The 26,612-nt window shown below is 38.4% G+C and overlaps 2 protein-coding genes across 2 annotated transcripts; both read left to right on the top strand.

Moving 5' to 3' along the window:
* Positions 1 to 386: 386 nt before the first annotated feature.
* Positions 387 to 5,272, top strand: LOC143548929 (kinesin-like protein KIN-13B). Its single transcript, XM_077039966.1, has 11 exons — positions 387 to 542; positions 1,835 to 2,050; positions 2,123 to 2,311; positions 2,391 to 2,576; positions 2,658 to 2,739; positions 2,837 to 2,996; positions 3,076 to 3,378; positions 3,475 to 3,693; positions 3,786 to 4,173; positions 4,829 to 4,894; positions 4,981 to 5,272. Exons 1-11 carry the CDS (start codon positions 387 to 389, stop codon positions 5,152 to 5,154), a joined length of 2,139 nt encoding a protein of 712 aa, XP_076896081.1. The 3' UTR covers positions 5,155 to 5,272.
* Positions 5,273 to 9,539: 4,267 nt separating this feature from the next.
* LOC143548931 (heat stress transcription factor C-1-like) lies at positions 9,540 to 10,980 on the top strand. The gene is made up of 2 exons (XM_077039968.1): positions 9,540 to 9,751; positions 10,301 to 10,980. The coding sequence occupies exons 1-2, from the start codon at positions 9,548 to 9,550 to the stop codon at positions 10,865 to 10,867; spliced, it is 771 nt and encodes a 256-aa protein (XP_076896083.1). The 5' UTR covers positions 9,540 to 9,547; the 3' UTR covers positions 10,868 to 10,980.
* The last annotated feature ends 15,632 nt before the right edge of the window (positions 10,981 to 26,612 follow it).

Consider the following 26,612-nt stretch of genomic DNA (forward strand, 5'->3'; position numbering starts at 1 on the left):
AACATAGCTTGTACTAAACTTACTTTTACAATGTTACTATTTTCGCCTTTCGGTTAATTATTTCTATTCGGGTTGTCCTCGTTACCAATCACGACTTGACATTTTTGCCCTCCGCACCCCACTAAAATACTTCCCCCCGCTCTCATAATTTCAAATCCCCAAAAACTTTAAAAAATCAAAAACACTCAAACCCTAATCTGAATCCCAATAATTACACTTCATCTCCGACCAATTCATCTACCAGATCTAATCTCCACACCACTTCTTCCTTCAATTACACCCTCACTACTTCATCCAGCCGGCTTATTTGTATCCATATCAGTATCCGAAACCCTAGCCGTACGTAATCCAACGGCCACGATTCCGTAACAATTAACAGATCAGGAATGCAGAGATCTGGTTCTAATGGTGGATATTACAACCAGCGTCAACACCAGGATGACGTCATTGAATCCAATTTTAATAATAATAATAATAAGTGGCTGCAGTCAGCTGGTCTTCATCATTTGTATTCTTCAAATCCAAATTTGCCTCCACTGCAGGTACTTACTTGATTGTTTAATGTTTTTGTTTATGTTTATATAAATTTTAGCTGCTTTAATTAGTGCTGTAGAACTTGGTAGTCGAGCAGTGGGGTATGACTAGCGATTAATGTGGATTTAATTGGATTGGAGTTTAAATATGCAGTTTTTTTTTTAAATTTATTAATCAGATTGGATTGGTTAGCATAATATTTCATATTTCAAATACTTTGAAGAGTTTGATTGATTTTGAACGATTATGAATTCGAATTGGTAGGGGTGCAAACGAGTCAAGCTGAGTCTGAGGTTGACGCGCTTTGACTTATGAAAGCTCGAGTTCGGCCTGGCTCACTTAGTATTTTTATACTTTATTGATTATTTTAAAAACTTAAAGTAAACTTTAATGTTTATGTTTATGTTTATATAAAATTTAGTTGCCTTAATCAGTGTTGTAGAACTCGGTAGTCTAGCGGTGACTAGCGATCAATGGGGATTTAATTGGATTAGAATTTTATATATAGTTGTTCAGAATAATTAATCACACAAGTTTAAGCTAGTAGAACACTAAGTTTTTCAGTATTTAATATTTTTTATATAATTTTTCCAACTTATTAATCGGATTGAACTATTAAGTGTAGGAGTTTTCGTTTGATTAATTAAATGGACAGAGGGTTATGTTCGTTAAATTGTGTTCGTGAACGTTCGATAATGTGCTCGTGTATCTTTGCTTATGCATGCTCATTAAAGGTTTTTAATATTTTAGTGACTTTTTTAATCTTACTGTATAGATTTAAGCAGCATTTTTTTTAACTATAAAAAAATTTTGTATTATACTATTATGTGATTAATTTATATGTGAAAATATGATATTAACATATGAAAATGAATGTAGGCCAAATTAAATAAAACATTGCTTGTGTTCATTTGTGTTCGTGAACCGTTCACGAACAAGTGCATATCCTTAATGAATGAGCATGGACAAGGAATTTCGTTGGGTTAGGCATGAGTGAATTGTTTGTTTGGCCTATAAAAGCTTAAAGAACGAACATGAACAAGACTATGTTCAGTTCAGTTCGTTTACAGCCCTAGCTATAAGTATAGTTTTTCAAATACTTTAAAGATTTTTACCGAAATTTGACATTTTTTTACAGATTTGACCGACTTTGACAGATTATGGGGTGTAAAATTATTTGAAATTGAATCGCTCACTCACCGATGAATCGCCGGCTAATAACAATTTTTACAACACTGTTCTTAATAGAGAATCAACTTTTCTTGGTTAACTTTTTGACTGACAACCGAATTGAGTGCAGGAATTTGGGTATCATAGCAATAATGATGTTGATGGATCAAGACCAAACAGAAATTCACAGAGGAATGCAACAGGGACTGCAGATGCATCGTCTCCTTCAGTTTTTTCACGTTCATCAAGCTTTGCAAAATATGGTAATGTGGAGCAAGTATCTCCCAATGAGTTCAGCCCTGGTTTACTTGATCTTCACTCTTTTGATACCGAGCTGCTAACAGAGGTTAGTTACTTAACTGTAGACCTATAGTTAGTTAGTTGGTTACTTACTTACAATAATATCTTTTACATGCAGGTGCATAGTGAAAACAACTTGAATCTGCTAAATCAACCTTCATATGGCGAGGGTTTTGATGGAGCAAATGCTTACTCGTTAACCAACAAATTTGCTAGTATGTCATGTGGTCTGGTTGAGAACAATGTCGTTAAGAACTCACTGTCCGACAAAGAGAAATCTAGTAATGTTGCTAAGATTAAAGTTGTGGTATGTTTTCATAATACCTGTTTCTCAGCTGTTTCTGTATATTATTTTTTGTGCTTTTGCTTAAATGTGTTGAATGCAGGTGCGCAAGAGACCGCTTAACAAAAAGGAGCTTGCAAGAAACGAGCAAGATATTGTCAGCATCGACTCTAATACTGGTTCACTTGCTGTTTATGAATCTAAAGTCAAGGTGGATTTGACTGAATATGTAGAGAAGCACGGATTTGTTTTTGATGCTGTGATGAATGAAGATGTTACAAATGATGAAGTGAGTGTATCAGATCGTGTCATCATTAACACTTTGCTCTTTTATAATATATTTTAGCTGATAATTATCTTTGTGTTGTAGATATATTCACAAACTGTGGAGCCCATAATTCCAATTATCTTTCAAAAAACAAAAGCAACCTGCTTTGCATATGGGCAAACAGGTATCACTCTGTTCTTTTATTGTGATGATTGTTTACTTATTACCTTCAAATATTTTGTAAATTTTATTTGATGTCATCATGTTATTATTTTTTTAAGGTAGCGGGAAGACGTATACAATGCAACCACTTCCCCTCAGAGCTTCTCAAGATATTTTCAGACTTATGCATTATAACTACCGAAACCAAGGTTTTCAGTTATATGTCAGCTTCTTTGAAATTTATGGAGGGAAGGTTTTCGACCTCCTAAATGACAGAAAGTGAGTTTTCACTTTTTAGTTATTTCTTGATATTTTCTTTACACACTTATCATTTTATCAAGTGTTATTATTTTTTCAGGAAACTTTGCATGAGAGAAGATGGAAAACAACAAGTATGCATAGTCGGTTTGCAGGAGTATAATGTATCAGATGTCGGAATAATAAAGGAAATAATTGAAAAAGGCAATGCTACAAGGAGCACTGGTACAACTGGTGCAAATGAAGAATCTTCTAGATCACACGCGATTCTTCAACTTGCTGTCAAGAAACTGGTTGATGGCAATGCATCCAAACCACCCCGATTGGTTGGGAAGTTATCTTTCATAGATCTTGCTGGAAGTGAACGCGGTGCTGATACTACTGATAATGATAAACAAACAAGGTCAGCTGTTTTTGAAATCTTTTTACTGAACTTTAAACAATGATGTACACACAAATGTGTTAATAAGATAATAAATCTTGATTGTTGATATTGCAGGATGGAAGGTGCTGAAATTAATAAAAGTTTACTTGCATTAAAGGAATGCATCAGAGCTCTTGATAATGACCAGGGCCATATTCCATTTAGAGGAAGTAAATTAACTGAAGTGTTGAGAGATTCGTTTGTTGGTAGCTCGCGTACGGTTATGATATCATGCATTTCACCTACTGCTGGGTCTTGTGAACATACACTCAACACACTGAGATATGCGGATAGGTGAGTTGTGGACCTGAAACAGTTTAACCTTTTTATCTTGTTTTTAGAGACATTGAATATGAATATATGATTGATTGAATATTACATATCAGGGTTAAGAGTCTATCAAAAGGAAGTGGTTCTAGAAAGGATTTATCATCGTCAACATCAAATCTTAGAAACTCAATTGCATTACCTGTATCTTCATCAACATTAACGCGCTTTGAAGATGTTAAATTTGAAAAACAACCGTATGAAACTAATAGATTTGGATGGCCCAAACAAACAGATAGGGGCCCAGTTGGAAGATCAATGGTTTACACACCTCCAACTGAAAATTACAGAAGTGATTATGGAGGTACAGATGAAGAAATTATGGAAGATGATTTTGACTATTCCATGGAAGTCAACGAACCAAAAAACATTCCAAAAGTTGAGAAGCCAGTCACTCAAATGAAACCCATTGTTGAGGACAATGATGATCTCACTGCACTTCTAGAGGTATTTTTATTTATTTTGGTATGGTTACTAGTAGGCCTTTAAACAAACCAAACGTTCATTGAATTGTTCGCGAACCATTTTTCGGAAGGTTCCTTTATGCTTGTTCATTTAATAAGATAACGAACATGAACAATTTGTATTGCTCATTTAGTTAAACGAGCGGACATTAACACATTTCTCGTTTGTTCTTTTATGTTCGAGATCGTTCATTCAATTACATTTATTTGTGTTTGTTCGTTTACGTTTGTTTACATATCTTCGTCTAACTTTTTTAGCCTCATTACAATATAGTCTTGTTACAATAAGTTTTTAGACCCAAAATATGTATGTTCTTAATAAATTTTAATTGGTGTTTGCATGAATATATACATTAATTATTTAAAATATGTATTTTTCATAATAAATTTTAATTGGTGTTTGCTCAACTATATTCATTCACAAACGAACATAAGCGAACACGAACACGCTCTTTTTTAAACAAGCGAACACGAACAAGAAAACACTGTTCGTTTAATTGTTCGTGTTTGGTTAAAGTTAAACAAGCGAATACGAACATGCTCTGTTCGTGTTTGTTTGCTTCGTTTCGTCTACTAGTTACTAATAATGTCGTATTTAACTTGTCTATAATTTTTGAACCACTTTGTATTTACTTTAGGAAGAGGACAATCTTGTACATGCTCACAGGAAACAAGTGGAGGCGACTATGGATATTGTTAAAGAGGTACTTAACTCATCTAATCTTAATTTGACCTCTACAAGTCAAACGGGTTGAAAGTTGCTAATTTGTTTGACCTGTTACAAATACAGGAAATGAGCCTGCTGTTAGAAGTAGATCAACCGGGAAACCAACTCGACCATTACATTGAGAAATTGAACATAATTCTCTCCCAAAAAGCATCCGTGATTCAGAAACTACAGTCACAATTACATAATTTCCAAAACAATTTGGAAGAGTACAACGTTCTATCGGCTGCTAAATAGGGTGAGTGTTTGGTTCCAATCTTGTTGTGTTTAATGTTTTTCGTTACATTTGATTTGGATTTCGTGTGTGAATTATGTAAGCTTTGTGTAACTTGAGGCGAGTTATAGAAAAATCAAAATCCGGTTTTGATTGTTTGAGAGTCAAATATCTTGTTTGTTTTGATTTATGATTCTAATATTGGCTGTTTATAACATTATAGCACATAACATGTTCCAGATAACCCTTAAGTGATTACTACATTAAACAAATGAAATCTTGATTTCATATCTAGAAAAAGTACATGATAAGATTTGTGTAGGGTAACAGATTTTAATTTTAAGTATAAAGTCAATATTTTCACATTTGGGTTACATTAATGTGTGCTTTTTTGTCTTTATTCTTTTCTAAATTATGATTGGTTGCTAAACCTAAGCTTTCCACTCTATTTGATGTAACATGGTTTTTGCCTGCATCCAAGGTAACTAGACATGAACATTAATTTATGATGTTGATATGTGTCAAAAGTCTTGGTGTGACATCATTTAATTGTAATGTTGGTTTAGACCATTTTTTTGGTTTTGTTTTCATTTGATGATAAATTGTTAAAACATAATTTTATAGTACATATAATTATACAATTTATTATATTTGGGACGTTCACGTTCTCCTTTAAAAGAATTGTATAAGAGTTTCATAACAAATTAAGATATGTTTAAATTAAACGTTTTTGAATTTAAGATTGATTTGTTGTACATATCATGGAGGAGAACCTAGAGGGGTCAATCAAGTAAAAAAAAATACAAAAGAAAAAAATGTGCTTATGCTCTTTTGAAAGACAAAGATGTCCACATGATGCCCAAAACAACTTTAATGTGTCCACAAGGTCTACAAAATGGAAATGTGGTCTCCAAGTTGACTTTAGACATAATTGGAAGATGTGACACTTGTTATTGCCAAATAACTTTCGACATAAATAGAGCATATGACACTTGTTAGAATCTTGACCGTTTAAGATCAGGATTTCTATCTTACAAGATTCAAGTAACTAAAGACCTGTGTTTTTTTACCTAGTTGTGAGGCTAAATCTCTTTTTGATTTCGTTACACGAGCTAAATTTAAAACTTTGCATTTTATGACTTAGACATGTTAGATTTTATAAAATAAACTATTTTGATTGTTGTAGACTTGTAGCATGAGAATCATGTTTGACACGGAACCTGGTATCTTATAATATACACTAAGTTACATTTTTTGTCGTTATGTTTGTGTTAAATTGCGGGATTCATCATTGGGTAATGATTTTTTTTCAGATTTAGCCCCTCTGTTCATTGTGGCTTTGATTCGTCGGTTTAACGACTTTAGTTTAATCAAATATTTTTTTCGAACATTTTGAACCTGAAAAGTGTCTTTTTTGTTTAATTTATATTTATGTTTTATTTATTTATAGTTTCTTTAAACTTTAATATAAAGAGGTAGTCACCTTCTTTAAGGAATATTTTAATTATTCTTTCCTCCTTTGTGCAAATAATGGTTGTGTCTTTGATTAAATAAACATATTCTCTTCTTTTGGAATATAAAATGAATAGTAAATTACCATTTAAAAATTACGAAAAAGATTATAGCCATGCAATGTTAAGAGTCTTGTTGGTCGTTTCTGATTGGTCCATTTGTTACTTAAAAGAATCAAATTTTGTTGTAATCTTTCAAGCTTACAATGACAGTATAAATAAATAAATACCAAACAAATTAGTAGTGCTAGAAAATATTACTGCACAAAATCAAAGGTATAATTTATAACTAATAACAAGTGATGGTGGTCTATTGTATTTTGAGTTATAAAACTATGTTAACAGTATGTCTTTATCTTGTTTGTCACTTGTCACACCATATAAATACGGGATTAAGACTCCGGATTCTCAATGAAACAACTGAAAAGACGTTATAATAAAATTTGTTTGGAAACTTCGGTTTTTAATAAAATCAATACATAGGAAGAAATAGATATGACGGAACCTATTAGGTTGAGTCACACATGGTTCCCCCCAAAAAACACATTAGTTACTTTAAAAAAATTGTCGGGTGAAAGTGGTCGGTTTGTGGTGGGGTTAAGGGGATGACGACGACATAGGTAGGACTCTAGTTTATGATACTGTGTGGATGGGAGTGTTTCAATGGTGATCGTAGGTTATGGGCGGTGAAGAATGGTTGTCTCATCATAGATGGTGACCGCGTTTATGTCCTAGAATTTTCAGTAATAATATTTTTTGTAAATTTAAAAAATAATAATATCAAATCAATAAAATAAAAACCACATGTTATTGAACAAGGCTGAAAATTCAATGATTTTCTATATAAAAAGAATTATGTCATTATAATTCTGTGTAATGCGTTGAAATGAGTCTATCATTGAAGTTTTGTTATCTTATTATATGTTTTTCTTTAAAGAAATATATAAACAAAAAATGTAAAACTATTTTACTATATGTATTTCTTTTTTCTTGTTTTTAAAGTTTGTGAGGTATATTGATATTTGTTGTATTCATCATTTACTCTTTTTATTTTTGAGTTTATATATTTAAATTTCTCTATACGAAATAAACACTTTTCTATTAAATTAATTCATTTTGTTCAAACCTTCTAAACACATTATTTTATTTAAGAAATGCAATTAAAAAAATAATCTATTAAATAAACAACCAATCAGTTAATAAAACTGTTTATCAAATACAACTAACAATAATTAATTGTTTGGCCAATCAACTCCTAACACATTTCCAACACTCATTTTTTTTTTTGAATTTTATTAAACGACCGACGAATAAAGCCAATATTAAAAAGACGACCCCATACACTCGTGATCATAAGCAGCACTTGATAGTCTAAGCTCATCATCTTCTGTTTCTGAAAAATGCATTATCCAAAACTTACTGTCATAAAATCCGATTAGTATCATATTCAACCATAGACCTTGCTGCCTCCAAATCTAATAGCCTAAGTGCTTGGGAAACTCCTGAAAGTTCAAAAAACTTATGCCTACGTGTTCATTAATTTAAACATGAAAGTGTACAAATATATCTTTAATATTGCACACCAAATCTAATAGTCTTATTTTCTTTGTTTTGGTTAGGAATAGGTTGGTGCCATACGTGAAAACCAAGGAAAAAAAATAATTTTAATCAAATGATTGTACTTACATTCCAAGTAAAATAAATAGGCTTCTAGCCTGGTGCCCTGGTGGCATGTTTAAATAGAGATGAGATTAGTATCAATTGGTACCAGTATCACAATATTTGGTTTGATAGGGATACGTTACTGGTATTGCATTCAAAATTCAGGAAATACCGATATTGTACTGAATCATACCGATATCGAACACTCAAAACTTGGTACCAATTATCAATCGGTATCAATACCGAAGTTGCTCATCTCTATATGAAAATATTTAGTACTAGTAGTAAACTAGTAGTAAAATTAGTGGTTGTGTGAATTAGTCGCTCTAATCAAAATATAACGATTATTTTTTTTTAAATAAAATTGCTTCATTCAAAGCGGTATGAGTTCCCTAAGTTCTTAGCAGTTTAATAAAAATCAAAACCGAACACAACCGAAAATACCAATGCCAAAAAGATTTCAAACCAATTTTTTGAATTTTGGTTCGGTTATAACGCAAAACAGACCCGCACAACATATAGTAATAAAAAATTAGGTTATTTACAGGGATGAGTTCGGTACCATACTGGTTTTCTTAAAAACTTGGTACATGTGTCGAAAATGTTTATTCAGCACTAGTACCATAGCCAAAAATTCGATAAATACCGGTACCATACAGATTAGATCCCAAGGACCCGAAACATCAACTAGTTTGTACCGAACAAACATGTTTCGGTCTCATTTTGTGGCATAGTGATACAAGGCTAAATTTTTCAGTAGAGGCCCAAGTTCAATCCCCACTCGTATAACTTTTGGTGAATTATGACGATAAATGATTTGAGTTAGGCCTTGTGCAAGGTTGTCAGTTCGAATCGCGAGCCCACCCGAGTTTTTCGTCCCATCGTGTTTTACGCCAGACAGTTCTTCTTTTATGATGACACAATGACTGTTAAGTGACATCCAACGGTACGGTTTTCTGGGCAAACACCCAAATCAAACTCTAACGCCAGCATGAACCAGGTTAACACACGTAATAGTCATCGTTAAATATATATATAAAAAAAAGTAATGAAGAAAATAGCTCAATACACACTCTCGTTTTGGCGCGTGTTTTACCCGTCAAAATATCTAAACACTTGTCCCCACTGCCAGTGACCATCATAAGCTTTTTAATACTTCTTGTTGTTGTTGATCATCATCTCCATCTTCATATATTAACACTCAAACCCTAATTAATCATCAAAAACAGTCAACATTAATCTCATGGACTCGAACGACATAATCGCCCCGTTCGTCCTCAAGACTTACCACATGGTCAACGACCCGTCACTCGACGGTTTCATCCGTTGGGGCCTTGCCAATAACACGTTCATCGTCATCGACCCGCTAGAGTTCTCACAACGCCTCTTGCCTGCTAACTTCAAGCACAACAACTTCTCGAGCTTCGTTCGACAATTAAACACTTACGTAAGTGTTTACTGATATTATTTCATTTAATTATTTCTGGTTATAGTTTGTTACGATTCAATTTCATTCGTAACAAACTATAACCCAGTGTTTTTAAAAACTGGTTTTGTTTGTTATTATTTCATTTAATTATTTCTGGTTTACAGTTTGTTACGATTCAATATCATTCGTAACAAACAGTAACCCAAATGTTTTTAAAAAAATGGTATATATAAGTTTAACCGGATTTCAGGTAAGTGGCTGGTTAGTTAATTAATTGAACGGGTAAACATTTTGGATTATTTTTTATTTTTAAATGTTATTTTATATTTTAAGTGATCATGAACTTGATGCATTCGAACAGTATTTTAATGTTATAAACTTAGACTTTTAATTAAATGATTTAAGTAACTTTTTTGGAAATAATTTGATGTACTTTTATATTATTTTTTGAGATAGAAGTTGTATTATATGGAATTATAGTGTTAAACTATCCAACGGGTTTTTAATGTTTTTTAAAACATTGGATTCAATTGTCTTTTGTTTGAATTTCGGTTGTGATGAAATCAGGGTTTCAAAAAAGTGGATCCGGATCGTTGGGAGTTTGCGAACGAGTGGTTTTTGAAAGGGCAAACGCACTTGCTAAAGAACATAGGACGGAAAAAACAGAATAATAGTAATAGTAATAATAATACTACTGCTACTGCTGCTGAGAATGATAATATTATTAAGTATGAAGATGTAATGATGACAATTGAGATAGCCAAGCTAAAGCAAGAGCAAAAGGCATTAGAACAAGAGTTACTTGGGATGAACAAGCGGCTCGAGGCAACCGAGCGGCGGCCGGAGCAAATGATGGCGTTATTGCATAAAGTAGCGGATGATCCTGAGATCTTGCCACGTATGATGCTTGAAAAGGATCAACGGTTGAAAAGATTGGTCGATAATAAGCGGCAACGGATCGTAAACACCCCGGCGAATGAAGGTACGTCGCGGACCAGGGCGATTGATGTAGATAACGTAGTAGAAGAAAATTTTGGTTGGTATGATGTAAATAAGTTTGTCGGGTTTTCGCCGGCGCAGGAGGAAAGAACGCCGGCGGGTTACCCGTTTACACTATTTGGTAGTGGTTTTTAGGTGGTGGATACAGTTAAATTAGTTATGGTTTGAAGTTGTGTTTTGTTTTTTGTTTTTGTTTTTGTTTTGTAATTTCCAAATAGTATTGAAATGAAATCACACATTTATATATATTTTCTATATTTTCTTAGATGTTTTAAGTTGCCTGATGAGTTCGGGTTAGAGGTGTACAAATCGGGTTTTTTTTTAACCGGAATCGGTAGGAACTAGTTTTTGGTACGCTAGGAATTTTGTTTGGTTTTGGCAGGGCCTGGCCAGGTCTAGGTTTTGACCAGGTAGTGGTGAAACCAGTTCCAGTGAGTCCGACTAGGTTCCGGCCTTCCGGGCACACTGGGTTCGGTTCTTGGTCGGGTCCGAAACTAGGTATTATGCCCAAGTCTAGTTCGGGTTACAAATTGAATTTCGGAATACGTTTAGTTAAACCAGTCAATTTTGAATTAGTTGAGAGGCTCACAATTGACATGCTTAGCTAAATGGGTCGCTGGTCAGCAATCTGTCAACGCTTAACTGACAAGTAAGGTGAGGAATGTGTGAACGAATCCTAAAGTGAGTTATTTGAATCGGGTTTGTTTTCGTGAGAAAATTTGTGAATTGAAATGTTAAGGGTAGAGTATGTTTATAAGGTTTGCATTTCTTCAAATTAAGAGATGTTATTGTTGTATGATTGATTGATAGTGACTTCACATTACTTTTTATTACAACTAGTCATCATAATCATTTAAAAAAATAGTTTATTTTTTCATTTATTTTCAAGAAATTGTTTACTTGGGGCTAATGCATAGCAACGAGGCTTTTGGTCTAAGGTTATGTGTAGTGAAGAGCTATAAAATAAGGGCGATTTTCAACACGTGACGCCACGTCAGCAGATGAGCGATTTTCAATTTAGGGATGTAATGATTTTGATATATATATACACACGCACGCATTCTTAATTTAATAATATTAAATCAACAAACACACCCGGCGACAAATTCTCGCCCCCCCCCCCCGCCCGCGCGCGCGTGCGCGTGTGGAGTATTAATGCCCCGACCCGACCGACCCATTTTAAAACAGACCTTTTTCGTCCTAACCGTTTGTAGCCCATCTACTTTTGCACTCAACGCTACAAATTTCATTGCTCCGCCACTTGTTAAAAGATTTGTGTGTTTGGGTGTAATGTTAGAATTTTAGAGTAGTAATAATACCAAAAACTTCAATATTGCATGCTATAACTAAATATATCTATCCGTCTATCACATAGACATAAGTATTGCACATAAAATAGTACAACATCAATTTTGAGGAGTTTGCATGTATCAAGAAAAGGAAAAGCCACATACTTTTACTCCGTTCCCAAAATAACATTTCTAGATTTCAATAAATAAAAACTATATTATATTACCAAATGTTTCTTATATTTTATCAAGCTATATACTTTGTTCTTTAAGTGAACATAATCTCATAAATACTTGACAATTGACACATAAATTTTGTAAAATCATATTTCTAAAAAATGTATTCTAAGTTGTAACTTCTAAATTTTATATGGTCCAAAAAATGTGTTTACAAAATATATTCATGATTGATTGTGTTTTATAGAAGACTTGACATCTTTCACGTTGAATTTAATCTTGAAAAACTATACAGAAAGGAAAATGTCGCCTCATGGTGCAACAATGGAGGAAACCGTGGTCCGACTGCTAGAGCAACACTTGCTTTATTAATAGATACAACTGGCAGACGATCCATGGTCGAATCTTGAAACCTTCGTGAGCTTGAAATGTTTGTAAAAATGTTGGATTCAAAATAATAAAATTACACATTAATTTTTCGCATAAAGTTTTTGTTGATCACCGTATAACAAGTTATGGCATAAAACTTTTGTTCCAAAATAATGACTTTATGTCATGAATCCAATTACAAACATTCATGCAAGTTCGGTGCGATTTGGTCTTATAGTTTGGCTCAGTTATGTTCGGTTTTTAAGAACACACAACCGAAACCGAACCATAATTATCTATTTTCAAAAGAAGTGAAAAACAAAAGTTTGATTACTTTAGATTAATATTTAGAAATAAAAAAAAGGTCCATATGGGTTTTCTTTATTTGTAGCCAACCAATCAGAATGAAGAAAATGAGACAAATGTCACAAATCATTGAGTGCCCAGCAAAAGCGCGTGACAAAACGACAATGCTCCAATGAATGGCATCCTTTTTTTTATATATCGAGTTATCGACGTCTGACTATCCGGTTAACTTAATACATAAGGTGGCATCCATATGCATGTGATTAGAGCTGTCACCTTTACCCGAAGAAACTTGTATCTGAATCCAAGCTAACCTGACCTGAAAAATCTAAACTCGAGAAAAGACTAACTGAACCCGAACCAAATTAATTTGGGTTAGTTATTGGGTCTAATTTATGGGTTTCGGGTTAACCTGAAAAACCCGAATAAACTTTTTGTTTTAAAATACGCTAAACCAAGGAGTTAGATTATTTTGGTATACTAAACCCCCACTAAAATTATCAAAATCTGACCCTAATCGATTGTTGTCGTTCCACCTTTAATGGATCGAATGATTATTGTTAATTTATGTTTTCCGTTTATAATTAATACCAGTAGTATTCAAACAACCAAATCACACCCGATTGAAGACGATTATGGTTGAAGTTTGTTTTATTGTTGAAGAGGTAGGTCCCAGCAGAGGTGGTTAGGACCCGCAAGACTCCCTTAAAAGGAGACGTCTGCGCAGTTGAACACGCAAGACTCCTTAAACGGACGTCTGCGCAGTTGAACCCGCAGACTTCACCATAGGGACGTCTGCGCCGCGACCTACCAAACCCGCAGGACCCACCACGCTCAGAGTTGTGACGACCTCACATGCGGTACGCAAGCTGGTCCCGCAGGAAATGCCTCCCTATGGTTTCCAAGTATCCGCCTGTTCCCGCAGATAAGGATACCCGCCATTAGGGACTGGCCACCCGCGCAGCATGGCTACACGCATAAGGCTCAAACTCATAATAATTCAGTAGTCACCTGAAGAAGGAATGAGCAAAGCCGGGAACATTCCCGCTGTCACACCCGGCCCTGAGCGGCGGAAACAGCCGGGCGCGCGCGAGTGGGGATTGATAATTAAGCACGGGCCATTGCAAACATTCAAAGTAAGATTCTCATTGCGCATGAAATGTTTAATACAAATACATTACATTGTTTAAAAATTACATAAAAACATCCAAGTATAAAAACTGTTGAAGATTTCCACGCCATATCCCCTTGCGCGGCGGGAACAACCATGCGCATCGAAGGGATAGAACTAAAATCTTCCAAAAAGCTAGTTTTAGATGTTCAACGTGAGGTGCTCTAAGTGTGACTCCATGCGCTACCTAGTTATCTCCTGAAAGACACGTAAAACATTTGAATCAGTATAAACTGAGTGAGTTCACAAGTAACTTTATAAATCGCATTGCATCATAGTCTTGATAAAAATCATATTGAAACACATTTCTGATTTCATGTCTAAACATATACTTGATAATCCGTATGAAAACATAGATCTGGCACATATTTCTGATAAAAATCGTTCGGCGGGCTACGCGCGAACATTACTGGGAACCGTGCTCGTCTGTGTAAGTGGCGCTGCCACTACGAGCAAAATAAGTAATACCGTCCCGCGGGTTACGCGCGAACGTTTCTGGAAAACGTGCTCGTCCATGCAAAGTGGCGCTGCCACTACGAGCTAAATAATGTAATGCCGTCCCGCGGGTTACGCGTGGACATTTCTGAAAACCGTGCTCGTCTATGCAAAGAGGCGCTGCCCCTACGAGCTAATCAATAATTCCGTCCCGCGGGTTACGCGCGGACGTTGTGCCGGAAAACAAGGCGCTCGTCCATGCAAAGAGGCGCGACCCCTACGAGCGGGCTCAATCCCATAGTACTGCCCCATGACCATACTAGGCACTCGTCCATGCAAAGAGGTGCGACCCCTACGAGTGGGTGGATCAAACCAGCAGTCCCTACCCTTAGAGTTCCAATGGTAAAGTGATCACTTACTCGAATTCTAGCGCACATACATCGAAAACCATAGATAACCGTTCGCATTGCTCATCATGAAACATAATTTAAACACATAATCGCTTGCATAGCTTGTAAGTATACCATGATAAAACATTGTTTAAGTACGTGTCCCTCGCCCCGAAAACAGTTTAAAAGTAGTGAAAACAGTGAAAATAGGGGCTGTGAGACTCACCTGTGGTTCTTGTTAAGGGATTAATCGAGATTCGGGTTTTCTTGGTGTTGGCCTCGGAATTGAAGGTCTAGAATACGATTAAATAACAAGAAGTATATATATTAAGATCAAGAAATAGGAGAATATAAGGGTTGAAAAGTAGATCTCAAGGTTATATTCTCGGCTTACCTAGTAACAGGATCGGAAATGAAAACAACGGATGCTTGGGAGAGGATTAGTGCAAGTTTGCAGTTCTTTGAAGTGTGTTTTGGGTGATAATTTAGGTTACATATTTATAGGCAAACTCAAGGGAACACAATCCCTTGCTTTAGGGGATTGTAATCTTTTCATATCTAGGTGTAATGATGATAAAGTATGGAAATTATTATTATTTATTTAAAAGTGGAGGAGTGGATAAAAGATTTTGATTTGATTTGTACAGGACATGCAGGTCTGTGGTTGGTGAGAATAGGGTGGCTGACAGTTGACTTTTCATGTTACAGTATGCTTTTTCAGGTGCTTTTGTCAGTGTACAGTTAAAGAGTAGAAATTTCTGAAACACGCTACTGTTTCCTTTTGGGCGGGAATAATCCTCCTTAAATCTGGAGATTACGCTAAGTGTTCTGCGCGTATAACTTTGTGCGCATAGCTTTCTGCGTGAATGACATTTCTTTGCTGCGGGTAGGTGCGTAACCTTCTCGCAGTTAGGGACATTGAGTTTCATTTGTAGATTCTCCAGGTGGTCTTGGTATTTCAACATAGTGATCAGTCATGTTGAAGTCAATCACATCTTGGAGCTTCAGACAAACTAGCTCTCAATGTTCCCGCCATGCGGGGAGGTTAGTTCCCTTCCGCACGCGCATAAACGATTTAGGATGCACCCGCCTTAGCATCATGCAAGACGGTCAACCCAATAGACAACATTAAGTTATGGATACATAAAACCAATACACTCGCGCATGGCGCATATAACATATGCCCACGCTGGTTCTTAACATGGCGCTTTCGCGCAGGGTGCACATAACATGCCCGCGCTGACTAACATAGCGCGCTCGCGCAGGGCGCTCACAACAAATGCACGCGCTGATTAACATAGCGCGCTCGCGCAGGGCGCACATAACAAATGCACGCGCTGATTCTAATATGGCGCGCTCGCGCAAGGCGCATATAACATAATTACCTAATATTTAGGTTGATTACTTGGTTTAAGGGATTGGGAATTTACCGGGTGTCACATTCTCCCCCTGTTAAGAGAATTTCGTCCCGAAATTTAGGAGACGTCGCTGGCAGAAGCCATGTTCTGAAAGAGGTGTGAGTATTTCTGGCGCATTTGATCTTCTCTTTCCCAAGTGAATTCAGGCCCACGCCTTGAGTTCCATTGAACCTTTACTAACTTGATTCGACTTCTGCGCAACTTTTGTTCTTTCCAATCGGTTACGGCTATAGGCTCTTCTACGAAGTGCAGTTGTTTGTCGATGTGAATCTCTTCCAACGGTAAAATCAACGTTTCATCAGATAAACACTTTTTGAGGTTGGACACATGAAACGTATCATGAACTCCACTGAGTTCGGCGGGTAAACGGAGTTTATAAGCAACCGGACCGATCCTTTCCAGGATCTCAAATGGTCCAATGTAGCGCGGATTTAACTTTCCTCGCTTGCCGAAACGGGGGACTCCTTTCCATGGAGAGACTTTCAAAAGTACTCTATCCCCTACTTGAAACTCCAATGGTTTCCTTCGCACATCTGCGTAGCTCTTCTGTCTGTCGCGCGCTGTCTTAAGGCGATCCCGTATCTGAAAAATCTTGTCTGTTGTTTCTTGGATCAATTATGGACCAGTCATTTGTTTGTCACCCACTTCAGCCCAGCACAGTGGGGATCTACACTTGCGCCCATACAAAGCTTCAAACGGCGCAGCCTTGAGGCTTGTGTGATAACTGTTGTTGTAAGAAAATTCAACCAATGGGAGATGAGTATCCCAGCTACCTCCGAAATCGATTGCGCACGCGCGCAGCATATCTTCCAACGTCTGGATTGTTCGCTCGCTTTGCCCATCCGTTTGGGGATGATATGCCGTACTCATGTCAAGACGAGTACCTAAAGCCCCTTGTAACGATCTCCAAAACCTTGAGGTGAACCGACTATCTCTATCAGAAATGATGGACACTGGGACTCCATGTTTTGAAACTACTTCTCGAATATACAATCGGGCTAACTTTTCCATCTTATCGGTTTCCTTGATCGGCAGGAAGTGCGCTGACTTAGTTAGCCGATCTACAATAACCCAGATCGTGTCATAACCCCCAGGTGTCCTTGGCAGTTTGGTGACGAAGTCCATAGAGATTTGTTCCCACTTCCACATGGGAATTTCTGGCTGCTGAAGTAACCCCGACGGTTTCTGATATTCAGCCTTTACCTTTGAACACGTCAGGCACTTACTGACATACGTCGCGATGGCGCCTTTAAGATTGGGCCACCAATACAGCGTTTTAACATCTTGGTACATCTTGTCTGCGCCAGGATGTACGGAATACCGCGTCTTGTGAGCCTCGTTTAAGACTTGCTCGCGCAATCCTCCCTTGAGAGGGACCCATATGCGGTTAGCGAAATATAGATTGCCGTTCTCTTTAAGTTCCAAATTCTTAATCATACCCCCAAGGGATTCGTTTTTAGCAAACTCTGGTTTCAAGGCTTCTTGCTGAGCGTCTCGGATGTTGGTAGAGAGATCTGCGCGAATGGTCAACCTTAGAGCCTTGACTCGTAGCGTTTTTATTCGCTCCTTCCTACTTAGCGCGTCTGCTACCACATTCGCCTTTCCAGGGTGATACTTTATTTCACAATCATAATCATTCAACAATTCCACCCATCTTCGTTGCCTCATGTTTAAATCCTTTTGATCAAATATATGTTGAAGGCTCTTGTGATCCGTAAAGATTATACACTTTGTACCATAGAGGTAATGGCGCCAAATCTTTAGCGCGAAGACAACCGCTCCAAGTTCCAGATCATGCGTTGTGTAGTTCTTTTCATTGGTCTTGAGTTGGCGCGAGGCATACGCTATGACTTTGTCTCGCTGCATAAGGACACATCCAAGTCCCTGATGTGAAGCGTCGCAGTAAACGACGATGTCATCCGTCCCCTCGGGCAGAGACAAAATTGGCGCACTACATAACTTCTGTTTCAACATTTGAAACGCTGCTTCCTGATTTTCGCCCCAAACAAACTTCTTGTCTTTCTGAGTTAGCGCGGTCAGAGGTAGAGCTATCTTGGAGAAGTTCTCAATGAAGCGTCGATAGTAGCCAGCTAGTCCTAGGAATTGCCTCACCTCAGTTGGGGTTTTTGGCGCTTCCCAGTTTTCGATGGCCTTGACCTTGGAAGGATCGACGTGTATTCCTTTCTCGTTTACAACGTGACCGAGAAAGTGAACTTCTCTAAGCCAAAACTCACACTTGGAAAACTTCGCATATAACTTTTCTTTCCTCAACAATTCCAAAATCAATCTCAGGTGTTGCTCATGCTCGGCCTTGGTCCGAGAGTAAATCAGAATATCATCTATAAACACAATCACAAACTTGTCCAAGTATGGTTTGCACACGCGGTTCATCAGATCCATGAATACAGCCGGCGCATTAGTTAGCCCGAAAGGCATCACTAAGAACTCATAATGGCCGTATCTAGTTCGGAAGGCTGTTTTCGGCACGTCTTCCTCATGGACCCTAAGTTGGTGGTATCCTGACCGTAGATCTATCTTTGAATAATAACTGGATCCCTGCAACTGGTCAAATAAGTCGTCAATCCTCGGTAAGGGGTACCGATTCTTGACTGTCAGCTTGTTCAGTTCCCTATAGTCAATACACATTCTGAACGAACCATCCTTCTTCTTAACAAACAGTACTGGAGCTCCCCAAGGTGAAAAGCTTGGGCGTATGAAACCCTTATCCAATAGTTCCTGTAACTGATTGGATAGCTCTTGCATCTCAGATGGAGCTAGTCGATAAGGCGCTCGAGCTACTGGCGCAGCTCCTGGGACTAAATCAATACGAAACTCGACTTGTCGCGGCGGCGGTAATCCGGGCAAATCTTCAGGAAAAACTTCTGGAAATTCGCGCACTACTGGTAAGTCTTCAATTCTTCGCTCATCTCCTTTCTTTTCTACTACATGCGCCAGGAAGGCGTAGCACCCTTTCCTTAAGCACTTGCGCGCCTTTAGGCACGAAATCAGTTTCGTCGCAACTCCCCTTCTTTCCCCTTGAATTACCAAGGTTTCTCCGTTCAACAGTGGGATCCGAACCTGCTTCTCATGGCAAATAACTTCCGCGTGGTTCTCGACTAACCAATCCATACCTATCACAATGTCAAAACTTCCCAAGTCTATTGGCAACAAGTTAATATTGAACCCGTGACCTCCCATGACTATTACACATTGTTCAGTTCTTTCGTTCGCGCATAACTGCCAACCATTGGCTAGTTCTATAGTATAAGGTGTGTCTAGCCTACTGGTCGCTAAGACTAGTGAGTCTTTAAACTCAGTGGATATAAAACTTAGGTCAGCTCCAGTATCAAATAAGACAGATGCAAAATGGCCGTTAAGCAAAAACGTACCGGTTACCACATTCGGCTCTTCTTTAGCTTCGCCTGCGCCGATCACAAAAGCTCTCCCGCGAGCTTGGTTTCCCTTTTGCGGGCAATCCCGACTAAAATGCCCTGGCTTCCCGCATGCGTAGCAGCTGTCGCTCGCTCCAGCTTCTCTGATACGGCAATTCATCGCCTTGTGCCCTGGTCTGCCACATTTGGCGCATTCGATTCTTGCGCATTCACCCTCGTGGTGATACTTGCATTTGTTGCACCATGGGCGAGGCCCGCTGTATCCTTTCCTTGATGGCTCCGCGGCTTGGATCGCGTAAGCCCTTGCGCTCTCCTGCTTCTTGAACGGTGGCTGCTTGGAGTCGGACCCTCGGTGGTGAGAGTTCCATTTCCTCTTGGGATCAGAGGTTCGCTGCTCGATTCCGCGCGTAGTCAACATACCCGCACGGACCGTATCCCTTGTAAGGGTGATGGCCCGCGCTACCGCCTCATCAAAGGTTGGAGGCGCTGCGGCGTTGAGCGGAACCCTAACAACAGGAGGTAACCCAAAGATATACCTCTCGATCTTCTTTTCCTCCGTGTTTGCCATGTCTGGCACCAACTGGCAAAGCTCGTTGAACCGGTTGTTGTAGGCGTCGATATCCGTTCCTACCATGGTGTGGTTCCAGAATTCCTGTTGTAGGTTCTGAATTTCTGCGCGAGAGCAGAACTTTCTCATCAACATTTCCTTCAGTTCCTCCCAGGTCCTGTGGAGAGCAACTTCTCGCCCCAATGTTTTCACTTGAAGCTTCCACCAAGACGAAGCTGCTTCTTGGAACATGCAGGTCGCGTAAAGGACCTTCTGGTTCTCACTACATCTGCTAATGGAGAGAACTGTCTCCATCTTGTCAATCCAGTTGTAGAGCCCAATGGCCCCTTCGGTACCCTTGAATGGCCAAGGCTTACAGGCCATGAATGTCTTGTAGGAGCAACCTTTGTCCAAGGCTCCTGATTCGGGTTCTGGGGTCTCGTTCTGACGACCCTGACTAGATTCGGCCTTGCTGGCCTCATGTGTTGCGATCGCTTGCGCGATTATTTCCGCGAGTTCCTCGGGTGTCATGGTAATTCCCTTGGCTTTAGTTGGAGGCATTCTCGCTTTAAAAGAGAATGAAAATATATCAAACTTAGCGCATGTACTCTGAGCACATAATGTTTTTCTTTATTTACTAGACACTGTGCGACCCGTGTTCCTAAGTGTGTGTATAGTTTCTTTTGAAAATATTTTCTTTGAAAAATATTTCATGCGATTCCCCAACGGTTATAGTCTAGGTTAAAACTTCTTTTCCTAGTTCGCTATAACCGGGCTCTGATACCAATCTGTCACACCCGGCCCTGAGCGGCGGAAACAGCCTGGCGCGCGCGAGTGGGGATTGATAATTAAGCACGGGCCATTGCAAACATTCAAAGTAAGATTCTCATTGCGCATGAAATGTTTAATACAAATACATTACATTGTTTAAAAATTACATAAAAACATCCAAGTATAAAAACTGTTGAAGATTTCCACGCCATATCCCCTTGCGCGGCGGGAACAACCATGCGCATCGAAGGGATAGAACTAAAATCTTCCAAAAAGCTAGTTTTAGATGTTCAACGTGAGGTGCTCTAAGTGTGACTCCATGCGCTACCTAGTTATCTCCTGAAAGACACGTAAAACATTTGAATCAGTATAAACTGAGTGAGTTCACAAGTAACTTTATAAATCGCATTGCATCATAGTCTTGATAAAAATCATATTGAAACACATTTCTGATTTCATGTCTAAACATATACTTGATAATCCGTATGAAAACATAGATCTGGCACATATTTCTGATAAAAATCGTTCGGCGGGCTACGCGCGAACATTACTGGGAACCGTGCTCGTCTGTGTAAGTGGCGCTGCCACTACGAGCAAAATAAGTAATACCGTCCCGCGGGTTACGCGCGAACGTTTCTGGAAAACGTGCTCGTCCATGCAAAGTGGCGCTGCCACTACGAGCTAAATAATGTAATGCCGTCCCGCGGGTTACGCGTGGACATTTCTGAAAACCGTGCTCGTCTATGCAAAGAGGCGCTGCCCCTACGAGCTAATCAATAATTCCGTCCCGCGGGTTACGCGCGGACGTTGTGCCGGAAAACAAGGCGCTCGTCCATGCAAAGAGGCGCGACCCCTACGAGCGGGCTCAATCCCATAGTACTGCCCCATGACCATACTAGGCACTCGTCCATGCAAAGAGGTGCGACCCCTACGAGTGGGTGGATCAAACCAGCAGTCCCTACCCTTAGAGTTCCAATGGTAAAGTGATCACTTACTCGAATTCTAGCGCACATACATCGAAAACCATAGATAACCGTTCGCATTGCTCATCATGAAACATAATTTAAACACATAATCGCTTGCATAGCTTGTAAGTATACCATGATAAAACATTGTTTAAGTACGTGTCCCTCGCCCCGAAAACAGTTTAAAAGTAGTGAAAACAGTGAAAATAGGGGCTGTGAGACTCACCTGTGGTTCTTGTTAAGGGATTAATCGAGATTCGGGTTTTCTTGGTGTTGGCCTCGGAATTGAAGGTCTAGAATACGATTAAATAACAAGAAGTATATATATTAAGATCAAGAAATAGGAGAATATAAGGGTTGAAAAGTAGATCTCAAGGTTATATTCTCGGCTTACCTAGTAACAGGATCGGAAATGAAAACAACGGATGCTTGGGAGAGGATTAGTGCAAGTTTGCAGTTCTTTGAAGTGTGTTTTGGGTGATAATTTAGGTTACATATTTATAGGCAAACTCAAGGGAACACAATCCCTTGCTTTAGGGGATTGTAATCTTTTCATATCTAGGTGTAATGATGATAAAGTATGGAAATTATTATTATTTATTTAAAAGTGGAGGAGTGGATAAAAGATTTTGATTTGATTTGTACAGGACATGCAGGTCTGTGGTTGGTGAGAATAGGGTGGCTGACAGTTGACTTTTCATGTTACAGTATGCTTTTTCAGGTGCTTTTGTCAGTGTACAGTTAAAGAGTAGAAATTTCTGAAACACGCTACTGTTTCCTTTTGGGCGGGAATAATCCTCCTTAAATCTGGAGATTACGCTAAGTGTTCTGCGCGTATAACTTTGTGCGCATAGCTTTCTGCGTGAATGACATTTCTTTGCTGCGGGTAGGTGCGTAACCTTCTCGCAGTTAGGGACATTGAGTTTCATTTGTAGATTCTCCAGGTGGTCTTGGTATTTCAACATAGTGATCAGTCATGTTGAAGTCAATCACATCTTGGAGCTTCAGACAAACTAGCTCTCAATGTTCCCGCCATGCGGGGAGGTTAGTTCCCTTCCGCACGCGCATAAACGATTTAGGATGCACCCGCCTTAGCATCATGCAAGACGGTCAACCCAATAGACAACATTAAGTTATGGATACATAAAACCAATACACTCGCGCATGGCGCATATAACATATGCCCACGCTGGTTCTTAACATGGCGCTTTCGCGCAGGGTGCACATAACATGCCCGCGCTGACTAACATAGCGCGCTCGCGCAGGGCGCTCACAACAAATGCACGCGCTGATTAACATAGCGCGCTCGCGCAGGGCGCACATAACAAATGCACGCGCTGATTCTAATATGGCGCGCTCGCGCAAGGCGCATATAACATAATTACCTAATATTTAGGTTGATTACTTGGTTTAAGGGATTGGGAATTTACCGGGTGTCACACCCGCATAAAGGCGGGAGGGGGAAAACTCCCGCCTAAATGAGCCAGTCCGTATAATAATGGAGGATCTTTTGTGTGATACCTGACGAGGTATGGACAAAAGATCTGACCAACGATACGACAGCTCACTGACAGCAGCATGGCAGACAACACGCCACAGCACTGTGACCATTAGCCGCCGCCTGCTCACCAACTCCTGCCATACCACGTGCCTAGCCTGTAGTTGGTGGAAAAGGAAAAGTGAACAGCACGCCTGGTCACTGTCAGCCGCTGCCTATCCACCAATTACCAGCAGAGCACGTGTGTAGGCCACAGTTGGCAGAGTAGTAGGCCGGCTAAACCTCCTTGGAAACCCACCTCCGGCTATAAAAGACATCAAATGGTATTATCATTTCATCATCTAATATCTTGTATAATTTACCTGATAACTGCTCTAGCATTAATAATATACTTTTATATTCAAAGAGTAATATAGACTGATTCTCACGCCGGAGGGTGGTCACAAGGAGGAACCCCCCCCCCCTTTCTTAGTGACGAGCTCACGGTGTCTGTTTTGCAGGTTATCGGAAGAACCATCTTGCCGGAATTAACCCCTCGTGGGAAACGTCTATCTAACCCTCAGGTTACTCGTAATCTGTCGGGGTTCGACTGGTGTTTCTTCAATTGTTCTTTTGAATTGTTTCATAAGGTTATGCTGGTCGACTATTTGATTATTTACGTTATGAGCAAAGAAGAATATGTTATTTTAGCTTTAGCATTGTAATTTTTTATTTATCTTTTTTGTTTTTTTTTTCTAGGATACTCAAAACCCGATTAACTTACCCCGAACAAACCCGAGCTTGAATTACCCAAACTCGAAAAACCCGTGAGAGATTTGGGTTGAGTTTCAGGTCAAGATTTAAAACTTTAAAACCCGAAAAACCTAAAACCCGAAAAACAATCACTACCGACCAAGGTGGTTAAGTGATAACCATAAGTTTAAGTAAGTTTCCACTCACAGTAGAAACTATAAAACAAAATTCATAAGTTTCTAGAAGACAAAAGAAACAATATTGATTATCACAAATGATCGTGTGTATAGTATAGTATAATAAATAAGTGATAGAATAGTTTAGTAGCATAACGGGTTTAACCTGTTAGACTGCTAGATAGAGGTGCACAAATTGGGTTTTTCAAATACTCGGGTTCGGGTATGGAATCGGGTTCGGGTATGACCGGGTATTGGAAAATCGGGTATTGGTAATACCCGGGTCGGGTTCGGGTCCGGATATTGTCTCTAAAAACCATACCCTATGCATCGGGTTCGGGTCGGGTATAGAATCGGGTATTTTTAAACCGGGTATTTGAATACCCTATTTCCAGGTATTAAAAAAAACCCAATTTTTGGGTTTTTTTGGATTTTTTTAAGAGTTTACAATTTTTAGAGGTATTTTCGGGTATTTGTCATGTATTTTTCGGGTAATTTCGGGTATAGATTGGGTATTTGAAAAACCTAGTTTTGGGTTTAGTTTTTCAGGTAATTCCGGGTAAGGAACCGGTTCCGGGTTTCGGGTATTATCAGGTATAAATCGGGACTGGTTCCGGGTACGGGTTTTGGTAATAAAATGCATATCCTATCCGTACCCTACGGGTGGGGTCGGGTTCGGGTATTAAAAACCCGGGTATTAAAATAACCGGTTTCGGGTATTTTTTTCGGGTCCGGTTCCGGATTCGGGTTTTTTGTGCCCCTCTACTGCTAGATAATACTTCAATCATAAAAGAAGGATATACAATTTTTATATATAATTTTCTACTCTGGCAACAACAAAACAAAAAGGTCGTAAGCTTCTCGTAAACAAAGCGGATAACATTGATATTCCGAGATATCCAATGTTTCATTAGTACATAAAATAACTCAAGTATTTTATATATATAAAAAACAGTCAAAAACTTATAATAACACAATTGATGGCTAACACACATCTTTATGTTACAAATCCATTTAACCAGTTTCTAATTTGTTTTAAACTTTCACACACCTTTGTCAATTTGAGCCCAGTTTTAAAAAGGCTATGGCAGCATGGCCCATGAGCCCATTTAATCAATTGATTCCTAAGCTCTTGGGTTTTACCCATCTCATCATGATTCAATAATTTCACTCAACCAAATTAATGTTTTATGTAATTAACTTCCGTAATTTGTGTCAATAATTTATTTAAAATTAACTGATGGTAAAACCTTTTATAATAGATCGTGTGTTGTAGTCTAACTAACAATTACAAAAGTGACACACGTTAGTGGCATCTATTTGCTTTAAACTCTCCATTCACTTGTTTTTTCACTCTTGTGTGTAAATGTTTAACTTGTAAGTTGTAATTAACTAAAATACAAATTTACAAAAATTAAAAGTAGTGTGTGCGCATGTGATTGGTAAAACATTGGTGGGTCCGATCTAATTTTACCCATATGCCAGTAAACACACAAGCACCCCTTTAAACACCTTAGTAATGGTTTGGCTGCTGAAATGCCGGTGAGGTGAAAGAGGCGCCACCCCACAACAGTTAGTCTTACCGTGTTAGTTAAAAGCATGTTTTCGTTCATGGTTTTTCAAAACTTGTTTGATCATTTTTACAATAACTAATCAGTCATTTTGGAGGGGGGGGGGGGGGGTTCTTCTTTTTATTAGCATATAGAATTAATATGCTTAATTTAAAGTAGTTAATCCTTTGATCTCTTTCTAAAGAGTAAATTTAAATGAACTTGAATCATAATTTATAATGTGCAAAAGATAAGGGATTTGATTAGAAAGGTTAAATCATCTTTTTCTAAAGATGTTGGAAGTATTATTAGTTATCTACCACAAACATATATGTTATTATTATATTTATTTAATTATGAATACGTAAAGACAATTTGTCATCGATTTGAAAATGTGTCCCTCGTTATACAACACACAACTAATGTATTCACATAGGATTCTTATGAGGCCCACAAATTTTTTCTCAAATCTATGGTGGGCCATGTTTCATAATCCTAATTCCTACACTGGCTTTAAGTTGTTAACATACTATTAGAAAATTTGACACTTGTTTATATCTTTTATATTAATCGGGGATTAATTAAAGTTAGTCGGGATTTTTACAACACTGATATCACATATCTAGTTATGCATGCATGACATGCGCAACACATTGGGTGCACAACAATTTGGCTCACGAGACGATTTTCCCTAA

Source organism: Bidens hawaiensis, unplaced genomic scaffold, assembly GCF_021521415.1.
Source record: "Bidens hawaiensis isolate Kalapana, Puna unplaced genomic scaffold, B.hawaiensis_p1.1 tig00015320_1, whole genome shotgun sequence".
Lineage (NCBI taxonomy): Eukaryota > Viridiplantae > Streptophyta > Magnoliopsida > Asterales > Asteraceae > Bidens > Bidens hawaiensis.

Excerpts from the sequence above, each read along its gene's own strand:
- LOC143548929 (XM_077039966.1), top strand. The coding sequence starts at position 387 with ATGCAGAGATCTGGTTCTAATGGTGGATATTACAACCAGCGTCAACAC. Across the intron at positions 3,694-3,785 it reads ACACTGAGATATGCGGATAG|GGTTAAGAGTCTATCAAAAG; the intron begins GTGAGTTGTGGA and ends ATTACATATCAG. Across the intron at positions 4,174-4,828 it reads ATCTCACTGCACTTCTAGAG|GAAGAGGACAATCTTGTACA; the intron begins GTATTTTTATTT and ends TATTTACTTTAG.
- LOC143548931 (XM_077039968.1), top strand. The coding sequence starts at position 9,548 with ATGGACTCGAACGACATAATCGCCCCGTTCGTCCTCAAGACTTACCAC. Across the intron at positions 9,752-10,300 it reads TTCGACAATTAAACACTTAC|GGTTTCAAAAAAGTGGATCC; the intron begins GTAAGTGTTTAC and ends TGATGAAATCAG.